The sequence below is a fragment of the Monopterus albus genome, unplaced genomic scaffold (genome assembly GCF_001952655.1).
Source record: "Monopterus albus unplaced genomic scaffold, M_albus_1.0 scaffold3.1, whole genome shotgun sequence".
Classification (NCBI taxonomy): Eukaryota; Metazoa; Chordata; class Actinopteri; order Synbranchiformes; family Synbranchidae; genus Monopterus; species Monopterus albus.
In genome coordinates, this window is record NW_018127883.1 from 4,775,863 (window position 1) to 4,786,268 (window position 10,406).

At 40.3% G+C, this 10,406-nt stretch overlaps 4 protein-coding genes across 7 annotated transcripts in view; 1 reads left to right on the forward strand and 3 right to left on the reverse strand.

The window, feature by feature from the left end:
• The window catches only part of LOC109958811 (glycine N-acyltransferase-like), a 7,480-nt gene extending 5,661 nt beyond the window's left edge, over nucleotides 1–1,819 (reverse strand). The window contains exon 1 of the mRNA XM_020597741.1: nucleotides 1,804–1,819. The gene's annotated coding sequence lies outside the window, so the exon portion shown is untranslated. The remainder of the gene's footprint in view (nucleotides 1–1,803) is intronic.
• Nucleotides 1,820–3,119: 1,300 nt separating this feature from the next.
• Nucleotides 3,120–4,778, reverse strand: LOC109958820 (cystatin-like). The gene is made up of 3 exons (XM_020597750.1): nucleotides 4,465–4,778; nucleotides 3,976–4,086; nucleotides 3,120–3,600 (listed from the first exon to the last, which is right to left on the reverse strand). Exons 1-3 carry the CDS (start codon nucleotides 4,693–4,695, stop codon nucleotides 3,526–3,528), a joined length of 417 nt encoding a protein of 138 aa, XP_020453406.1. The 5' UTR covers nucleotides 4,696–4,778; the 3' UTR covers nucleotides 3,120–3,525.
• Nucleotides 4,779–4,850: 72 nt separating this feature from the next.
• ephx5 (epoxide hydrolase 5) lies at nucleotides 4,851–7,620 on the forward strand. 4 transcript variants are annotated; one of them, XM_020597680.1, is made up of 10 exons: nucleotides 4,851–4,962; nucleotides 5,041–5,105; nucleotides 5,220–5,439; nucleotides 5,548–5,728; nucleotides 5,859–6,068; nucleotides 6,147–6,276; nucleotides 6,570–6,781; nucleotides 6,947–7,055; nucleotides 7,162–7,287; nucleotides 7,392–7,620. In XM_020597680.1, the coding sequence occupies exons 2-10, from the start codon at nucleotides 5,089–5,091 to the stop codon at nucleotides 7,591–7,593; spliced, it is 1,407 nt and encodes a 468-aa protein (XP_020453336.1). In that variant the 5' UTR covers nucleotides 4,851–4,962; nucleotides 5,041–5,088; the 3' UTR covers nucleotides 7,594–7,620. The 4 variants fall into 4 exon arrangements, with proteins under 4 accessions (XP_020453336.1, XP_020453350.1, XP_020453343.1 ...); XM_020597694.1 differs by having other exon boundaries at nucleotides 5,223–5,439; XM_020597687.1 differs by having other exon boundaries at nucleotides 5,046–5,105.
• Nucleotides 7,621–7,722: 102 nt separating this feature from the next.
• mad2l1bp (MAD2L1 binding protein) lies at nucleotides 7,723–10,388 on the reverse strand. The gene is made up of 3 exons (XM_020597715.1): nucleotides 9,931–10,388; nucleotides 8,818–9,101; nucleotides 7,723–8,710 (listed from the first exon to the last, which is right to left on the reverse strand). Exons 1-3 carry the CDS (start codon nucleotides 10,355–10,357, stop codon nucleotides 8,183–8,185), a joined length of 1,239 nt encoding a protein of 412 aa, XP_020453371.1. The 5' UTR covers nucleotides 10,358–10,388; the 3' UTR covers nucleotides 7,723–8,182.
• Between the last annotated feature and the right edge of the window lie 18 nt (nucleotides 10,389–10,406).

Genomic DNA, 10,406 nt, shown 5'->3' on the forward strand with positions numbered 1-10,406 from the left:
GTTGGAAAACAAGCAGGACAGCGGCCCTCGAGGACTGGAATTGGCCACCCCTGCTGTAACACATCTAAACAACACAGCCGCTTAACAATACACCATTTACTGGCCTCACTCTCGCATCGGACCTCCTTCCGGTTTTCGGAGTGCCGATAGTGTCTTCAGTATAGGCTGCGGCTGCCCTCTATTGGACCAAATAAATATCGCCCCGAGTCTGAATCACCAGCAGGTAAGTTTTAGAACAAATAACCAAAAATAATAAAATCCCAAAGGAGAGGGGTACTATGAACAAAACAAGGGGTCCTGGGCACCACATTCTTGCACCACAAATATCATAGGGGCCACATTTGCAGTCTGGAATATCAAGAAAACTGCACGGTCATCCAGTACAGTACAGTTTGAGAATGCGTGGACGTCCGTAGAGGTCCTGAGCAAAGTGCTGAGTGGGCGGACATCCGCTGTTCTGACCACCGACTGTGTCGTGCTGACGATATCGGAACATGCTTCTGTAGCGTGATTCCAAGGGGAAGTCTATGGCTTCCCACCAGCGCCAACCTAACCCACACGCGCAGAACCGCACATACGATACAGTAAGGATAATCACCGAGGTCCTGAGCAAAGCGCTGAGTGGGCGGACGACTGTATGGTGCTGACGATATGTGGTGCCTTATCGAAACATGCTTCTATAGCATGAATCCAAGGCGCAGTCTATGGCTTCCCACCTATGGTAGGATATTGATAGCACAGATCATCAAAACACCGGCTGGGTTTTCGATTCACACTTTCGACACACGAGTTGCGCGCAAAGTTGAAAAGTTAATGCTATGTAATATTCTGTAATGCCAAGTTCATTAGGAGTTACCACTTGTCATTTTGTTGTACGTAATTTCAGATTTCCCCAAAAAGTACTGCAGCCTGGACTGAAAACTCTGAGAACATAAGGGTTGTTTTAAACTGTGATTCACAACTGTGAAAACATGTTTCAAAATATAAAACTTAACATGAAAATGTTCAACCTGGACTATATGGTAATCTGTTAAGCTTTCACAGTAAAAGGATAACACACTTTCTCTTTGAAAAAAGAATAAAACCTATGTATGATATGGGCTATATTTATTTTGGGGATATGTATATATGTACATAATTTGACAACTGTTCAGTTTATCAAGACTGATAAAAATTACTTTAAAATATCTATGTATAAGCAGAACAAATGTGCTACAGGAGTAACAATAAATGTTATTAATTTTGTTTGCTGAATTGCTTTAATTTAAATTATTTTTTATCCAACAATAAAGTGTATATGTTTATCTGATATTTCAGGTATATATTCAAAAAGTGCTAGAAACACACACCAAAGAAAATGTTAAAGTCAAACCATGCCCTGTGGATCCTCAATGAAGTAGACCATGTTTTCCTCCTCTATGAAGCACTACACTGGGTAGACCTCAGTGTGGAGTCTCTTGGCTATGTTGCTGATCAACACTTTAGCATAGCCTTTCCTCCAGTGCTCTGGCACAGTGAATAATATGTCCATGGCACAGTAATCATACACCAGCTGTCAGTGAATTTGCTGATGGTGTGTTCAAGGTAACCCTGCATGTTCCCTCCAAACGTCCAGGCTTTTTTCACCATGTCAACATTGTATGTCTGTCTGTGTGTATGTATTTATGGACAAATGGATGGACACATACAGTGGATACAAGACGAATGGATGGACACATACATCTTTCATATATTTAACTTTTCTTTAATGTCATTGTAAGTGAATTAAGCCCTTTAAAATTCATATTAATTATCTGAGCATACCTGCCAACGGCTGGAGTCAGCAGATGGTTGCTGTCATGAGATGCGCCAAGCTATAGCATCTGATGTTGACTTTTTTGTAAAAAAAAAAAAAAAAAAATCTGACAGCATGGGAAATTAGCACTATTCTCTAATTTATTTTTGCAAGGCTTTACATTTTAAACATACTCCATTACAACTTCAAGTCCTACATTGGAAATGTTCAAATGTATGCAAATATAAAAACAAAAAACAGTATCAAAAGTAAAAGTGTTCAATGCAGGAAAATGGTCCCTATGAAGATATAGATTATTACACACGTATTTATCTACATTATATCATAATAATTTATCATATTGTAGGCCTATGTTTTGTGTGTACATCTTATTTGTAAAGCTGTCAAAGGATGTAGTGAAGCAAAAGGTATAATATTTACCTCTGAATTGTACTGGCAATGGAAGTACAATAATTTAAAAATGTACTTGGCCACAGTGCTTGATTGAACAGTAAATTATTCCACTAAGTTACACACTGCCACAAATACTCTGTGCTGTCATTGAGTCCCATTTGTTCCCTGTGGTGCTCTAAACTCACCTCCAATTTTGAAATGGGTGCTCCAGTCAAGTGCATTGTCCTCTGTCACCGGTTTTATGAACTCCAGGGCCCGCTTGTTCTGTGAAGTTAACACAAAAGATTTCAGTCAAAGGGGCATGCAAAACTCAGTCTGATAAAGCTACAGGGTCTATCTAAATAGTGGAGTGTGAACTCACCTTGTGGTCAGGTTAGCAAATGATGATTTTAAAATCAGGACAGTGTACTCGGTTTGTAGGCTACGCAAAAGGTATGCAGTTGTCTACCATCAAACTCTTCAAGTGTTTTAGCGGAACTCCTTCAGCAATCTGTAGTTCATCTTTGTTAAAGACTTTCATCCATTAGCAGACTAATGGAGTTTCATCACTGATGCTGTGTATCATTCCACTAAAATTGTCATCACCATTCAAAGGAGTATTCACCTTATCCTGGAAAAAAACACCTTAAATGGGCACCTATCCAGGTATGTTATGTGGTGCACTCATGAATGTAGCCTATATAGAGAGCTGGATAGGGCACTGCCCCCTTAGCCAGTGATTCCCAGTGGCTACTTGTGGTACTGTGGCCAAAAAAAATCATTTTCACACCCACAGCAATAAAAGAGACTTCTGTGAAAGTGTTGACAGGACACAAACTGCAAACCAGGTCAAATATCACTCTTTGTATTATGAATTTTCAATACATTGAGATTTTGTATTTGAAAAACTTTCCCAGACACTAGAAATTTTAAATTGTGAAATTTTTTTTCCTTTCTTTATTGAACCTTTAACCTACAATGTAGGGGAAAATTTACAAATTTATTGCATAGGCTACATGTATTATAATGAAGAAAAACAAATGAACTATATATATATATATTATATATAGTAAGGGGGTGACAAAGGCATAACAGAAATGTAAAACTAAAGTCCTAACAATTACCAAGACAAATACATTGTTTATGAACTTTAACACTGCAATACAGATTATTCTGAAAAGTGAAACTGTTAAGCAAATCTAGCTAGAGAAATAGGAAAAGACAGCAGAAAATGCTAATCTTGATATTTTTGTGGTTCATCTAGAAGAAAATGGTCATTTCTTAGTGTGAATGCTATTTCGCAAACAATGCCAGCACTGGAAAATTCCCACGCTGTCCTCTGTCTACGATTCCCCTTTCTAGCATTCCTCTTTCAAAACCTGGATGTCTGGCATCCATGGCCGGGACCACACGGTAAACATGCACTGGTAAAGCTGAGGAGAAAAGTTTGAACAAACAGGTTAAATATGTTGATTATGTGTGTTATATATGTGGATACAATTTACTATGGCTTAACGTGTTTGTGTTTCACTGTTGTCATCTGATATGCCCAGTGTGATCATGCAAGACGACAGACATTATCAAATTTTGGTATGTTCATATTGGTGCAGGTTTCTAACAAATCCCTTTGAGCCACTCTGGTCTGTTTAGTTCTAGCTTTTCTCTATTGTAACAGCAAAAACAAAGGTCTGGGGAGGGGACGTACCTCACAGTTTCACAACAACAATAGTTTGTGGTGTAACATTTTGAAGAAGCGGACATTTAAACAGTGTCTAATAACAACAACCCCCCCTTAATAAAGTCATTACCTGAGCCCTTTTCGGGTTTTTGTTAATGGCACACGTTCCAGTTTCTTGGTTCTTTCTGCATGGGGTCTTTCCCATTTCCACTGTAAAGAAGTACTTAATGCCAGCAACTACCTGTAAAGAGATGTGGGTTAGAAACACTGATCAGGCAGCCTTATTAATAAAGGACTATAGCAATGTAGCTGATTTCAGGACAACACAAAATACAGATTATCATAATCCTGAATATTTAAAAATGTACTGCAGCATGTTCTACTAGAGCCTTCAGAATATGCTACATAGTCACAAAATGGTTAGTCTTAACTTTTTTGGTTAAAAACTTTATGAGGCCGAGAGACTAAATTCAGCTAGATAGGCTACAAACCACTGTAAGCATTTGATTGTGACTCCCAGCCGTTCAGGAGTGAATCTACCATATACTGTATTTGTTAATGGTGCCAACACACCGCGCCCTACCATACAGTCTTCAAACATTCATGAACTGTTACAAACCTGACTCTTAAGACTGATCACTCTTGACACTCGGCTAAGGTACAGGTCGTTGGTTCTCCTGTTGTGTTCGTCGACGGCGAAGTTCAGGGCTTGCTGCGCCATGTCATCGTTGGGATTTGTGTCCTGGGGCGCCCCTACCAAGCCACCCAAGTGGACCTGGGGCGCCCCTACCGTATCACCCATCCTGACGGCGAACGCCGTCGCAAAGGCGATAAAGACAATCTTCCACATTTTTCTTCTGTTAACGTAGAAAATGACCTCAAAACAACAAAGATCTTCTACTTCCTCCTCTGTTATATAAACAGCGACGTCACTGTTGTTTGTGCACTTGCAGCCAATCAACGGTCTTTGCAATGTAACGTAACGTGAACCCACACCCGAGCGGATAGAGGCCGTCGTACTGCCCGAGCATGTTTGGTTTGTAGCCTGTTGTTGCTTTTTTCCAGTGGTACAAACTCCAACGTAAATCCGAGGAATATACAACTGGAAACAAACGAGGTATGCTGAAAACCACGGTGTATTGTTATTGGCGTGCATTTACAAAACTGAGCGGAAAACATTTTACCTTTGTCCCAGTTCAGCTCTAAGTAACAACCTGTGGTCGCTCACCTTTGGAACTGCACAATGCTGCGCATTTTGAAGTAAGACGCCTATTACCACTCTCTGATCTTATCCACATATACCCCAAAACATGTGTAATGATATCATTGCTGTAATTATCTTCAATGAGTCCTCTCATATTTTCCCAAACTTAGCAGGGAATCCTTCTTTGGCTTGGATCCTGTCCAGCAGCAGCAGCTTCTGATAGGGTCAGCGGTGGCAGTAGGGGGCATACTGGCATACACAATGTACAAAAGAAGACAAGTCAAGAGGATTCCTCTTGGTGAAGGATGGTGGGGAGCAGGAGAGGCGCCACTGTCAGAGGATGCTCAAATCTACCCTTTTCAAGTCCAGACCTCAGATGAAGAGATTCAGGTTATTTGGAGCAGTTAACACGTTTCATCACTAATTACTAAATTAGAAGCAATAAAAATAAGACAGCATTATGTTTATTGGAAGTAATCAACTGTGTTTACTCAACAGGACCTTTATGAGCGCCTTGATAGAGCCCGCTACACAAATCCTTTAGAAGATAGTGGCTTCCAGTATGGTTTCAATTCCACTTATCTCAAGAAAGTGATTACCTATTGGCGACAAGAGTTTGACTGGAAAAAGCAGGTGGCAATGCTTAACAAGTATCCACACTTCAAAACCAAAATAGAAGGTACACACAGCCACCTGCTAAATCAACATGTCTGCTTTGTTCTGCTGTAGTTTCTAATAATTTGGACATTTGGCCAAGACTAAGTCCACCATTTTTACCTTTTAAACCAATGTTTGTTGCTTTAATACAGGATTGGATGTGCACTTTGTCCATGTGCGACCACCACCCCGTGAGAATCAGAAGGTCCTGCCTCTTATGTTTGTTCATGGCTGGCCTGGCTCCTTCTTTGAGTTCTACAAGATTCTGCCAGTTCTCACACAGAACCACGATGGTGTTGCATTTGAGGTCATCTGTCCATCTATTCCAGGCTATGGCTATTCAGAAGCCCCTCATAAACAAGGTAGATCATACTAAATACATGTATGAATTTAAGCTTGAGCAGCAGGTGTTTACAGATGTGCTTCTTGTGCCTCTCCAGGATTCAACAGCCTTGATGCTGCCCGAGTTTTCCTGATACTGATGGAGCGTTTAGGGTTCTCCCAGTTCTATCTGCAGGGAGGAGACTGGGGCTCTCTCATCACCACCAACATGGCACAGATGAAGCCTGAGTAAGACAGTCAGTAAAACAAGCCCTTACTGAAAACAATTATTGCAGTGGAATTTCCTCCATCTAGTTGTGTTTTTTTTTTTAAAGCAGACATGTGACATTTTTACTTAAGTTGTGAAACAGTGCTTGCAGTGTGCAGAGTATATCAGTTACCAAAAACTACCATCATTAAAAATTCCTGGAGACTGGAGCAAAACAAAAAACCCTGAATTTATGGCTATAAATTCACACATAATACAAATTAAAATGTAGGTAAAACCAACTTTATAATGGTCGACAAATTATCATTTCCAGGTGCGTGAAAGGGCTCCACTTAAACATGTGTTTATCAAGAAAGGGATTCAAAGTGCTGTTGTCCCTCATCATTGGTCCTTATCTGCCTTTCCTGGTGGGCTTCAGTCGGGAAGATGTCCGCCGGCTGTTCCCTTTCTTTGAGAAGAATGTCTGGAACATGCTGAAGGAGTCAGGCTACATGCACATTCAGGGCACTAAACCAGACACTGCAGGTGGGGACAAACACAAGCAGGAAACAAGCTCTCCGATTCCAATGGTCATACTGACACTGTTCGTTGGTCAAACACAAAGTTGCTGTTCTGTTACCATTACAAATATTTAAGAATCTCATTATACTGTTATCACAGCTCTTAGTGTGGTTTAAATTGTGTTCACAGGCTGTGGATTGAATGACTCTCCTGTAGGCTTAGCTGCCTACCTTCTGGAGAAATTCTCCACCTGGACAGATATGAAGAACAGAGATCTGGCCGATGGTGGACTGGAGAGGTAAAAGAGGATACTCTTTCTCACCCTTTAAATGATTTTCAGGATATATTGGAGGTTTGAAATTGTTGCAGGCTGTAATTAATTAAAAATGACTGCATTTGTATAGGAAATTCAGCCTGGATGACCTCTTGACAAATGTCATGATCTACTGGACCACAGGCTCCATTGTCTCCTCAATGCGCTTCTACAAAGAGAACTTCAAGACTGATCCTGATCAAAGGGTGGATGGAAGGTATGTGGCTCATACTGTCAAAACCTTTATTTTTGCAAATCTGGCAACCCTTTTTTATCCCATCTTGTGATGACCCCAATAAAGTAGTATTCTTTTCAATTTAGAACAGGGATATTTGTGCCCACTGGAGTGGCTGCCTTCCCCGAAGAGCTGATGCACTGCCCTAAATCGTGGGCAGAAATGAGGTATCGAAACATCTGCTCCTACACTTTCATGCCTCGAGGTGGTCACTTTGCTGCCTTTGAGGAGCCCCAGCTTCTAGCCAAGGACCTTGTCCAGTTTGTCCAGAAAGTAGAGACATTCTGAATTTGAACCCTTTGATGCACTCTCAAACCAGTGTAACTGGTACATCTGCTCTTAGTTATTGCTGTTGTATTTGATTTTGATCAGTCATTCAAAATGGACTTCCAAATTGATTTAAGTATAAAACTGTGGCACTTTTGAAAACTGTTTTAATAAATGTAAACATACACAGATGATACTGGCACTTGTGTCCACAGATTGGACAGAAGACAGCAATATAATGCCTTAATCCTTTCAAGTTATTGTCATTAAAATATATATATTGCACCTGTTGTACCAATGTGGTGTGTTTAGTGATATTTTATGCAAAACACAAAACATTTAAGTACAAAACACTGTATCCCTAAACAGATCTGATCATATGCCAACGAAACATCCTGAAAACACATTCCTTCAGTATTTGAGATGATGATAAAAAGGAGAGTACATCATATCGCTTTTCAATAAATTCACTATCAAATTTAATAAGTAGAAAAAAAACTGAACCCATAATTCATTAAAATATGTACAACTCAATTTACTTGAACTACCATTAAAATTTCATTCTAGTATACAGAAAGAACTCGCCAGACCACGCACTCAAATTTTTGGGTCAGTTTCTGAAGCCCTTGATAGTCATGGGTGCCTGAAACCACACATAATCCTGCCAGTCTGACCCCTTTGCCCTTAGTTCCTTACAGGTGTTAGAATCAGTAGACAGTGCAATAATTTGGTTCTTTACACGAGTTGGCACTTTAAATTGTAGTTTAGGGCGGAACCAGCCTATACCGCAATCCCTGTGAGCCTGCACTAAGACAGTGGTGGGCATTAAATGAACAGGTCTGCTGTCAGACAAAAGATCAGCCACAAAAAGAGTGCGGAAGAGTTGCCTTAAGCATGATGATACCCGTAGACAGTGATCTCCACCAGCCAATACCAGGCCTTCCATGTTGATCTCATACAGCTCTTTGGGTAAGACGAGGGACCCACCCATCAGCAGCAGCACACGGGGCACCCTGCTAAGAGAAAACAGCACCTCCAGTTGCTGCAGTACCTCCTCTAGCTCCTGAAGGGTCTGCTGACACTTGCGCCAGTCCATGTCTGCAGACTGCACTGGCCTCCGACTCACTAGGTCTTTATCCTGAAAAGCAAAATATTCACAAAACACTTTAAAATAATCTCAGACCCACAGGAACAATTCTTCATTTATGAACAGCATGTGTGTATTTGTTCATCGTTCTTACTGACCTGCATTGAAGCTTGCCGTTTCCTCTGGGAATACACCAGCTGGTCATAAGTCATGGGTAGCTGCTGTCTCTGATAGAGAATGCACTTGAGGATCTCGCTGACAAAGCGGCAGCAGCCTTCCTGAGTTACAGTGCCAGGGAAAACCACATTCACACAGCCTTCTTCCTGGGCTCTTCTCACGACCTCAGCATCACTAACCTCTGTGTCACTGTGTTGTTTACTGGTGGTCACACTGGCATCTGGCAAACTTCTCTGACCAGAAGTGTCCTCTCCATGGGTATTATCTGTCCAAATAAGGACCACAGTAATTTCATTAGTGTGGGCAATGGACCCATCTTGCTCAGTTTTAGCTGGTTAAATGTTAATTAAGTCTAGCAAAGCCAGTGTTAGAATAAATAAAATGTGGAGTGAGAAATACTCAGATCCTGCACTTAAGCTTAAGCTGCAAATAGTTAAAAAGTTTTTGAGCAAAACGTACATAATGCATAAAAAAACAAAAAGGTGTACTCTACTGGATTATATTTATAGTACATAGCATTTTAATCCATCTTGTGGGTGAGGCCAGTTTTAACAACTTTACACACTTATGAAAGGTTTAATCTAAAACATATATTTTCTTTGTTGACCTCAATGTCTTTTAAGCAAATGCAGAGTAACTAGAGAAGAGTAAACAATGTTGCATTCAAATGTCCTGATTTGATCAGACAACAATGAAATAGTCAAAAATTTTAAATTTACATTTATTAAAAAACCAGATCATTTGCTTCATTCCACCTGAAATGGAGTGGAGAAGAACATTACAAAGGGGCATAAACGTACTTAAAATATCTCAAAACTGTACCTAAGCACAGAACTGCAGTAAATGCACTTAATGAGTTTACACAACTGCTACTTCAGGATATAATGCCGGCCTTATGCCGAAATTGATGTAAACGCAGATAGAGAGCAAATGTATATTCATTAAAGAAACTGTTTTAACATCATTCTCGGAAATGTTTCCACAGTCAAAATGAAAATACAGAAACCTAAAGTAGTAACGTAACGTAGCCATATAACGTTTAGTTAGCTTATACTGACGCTATGCCATTCGGAGCCACACATTTGTTAACCTACCTGGAGTACTGGTTGAAGAAGGCATAGCGATGTTTTCCTTGTCTTCAGTATCATTAAAACTATGCTGGTTTGAAGTTTGTCGATGCCCTGTAGATGTATCTTTAGATTCAAATGCATTTTTTGACTTTGAATACAACTTCACAGCCTGTGGGGAAAGTTGCGAGACGATTTCCACAAAAGGTGGGGATGAATTTGAATCCTCGGAAACACTTTGTAACGTTGAAATTTCACGGGTCATATTCGGTTCCTGCGATGTGCTATTACGCTCTTCTGGCGAAAGGGAGAGACGCATTACTCCCTCATTATCTCCACTGATAATAGTAGAGCAATTTGCCCTGTCTTCTAAGTTTGATGTTGCTTTAGATATACTCGAAACGTCTGCCATACTTTTGAATGTCCCTGCCGGGTCTTTACTGCACTGCATCATGGGAAACGTGGTAGACTGTAATGCCACGTTCATGTAATATATGGAAAGA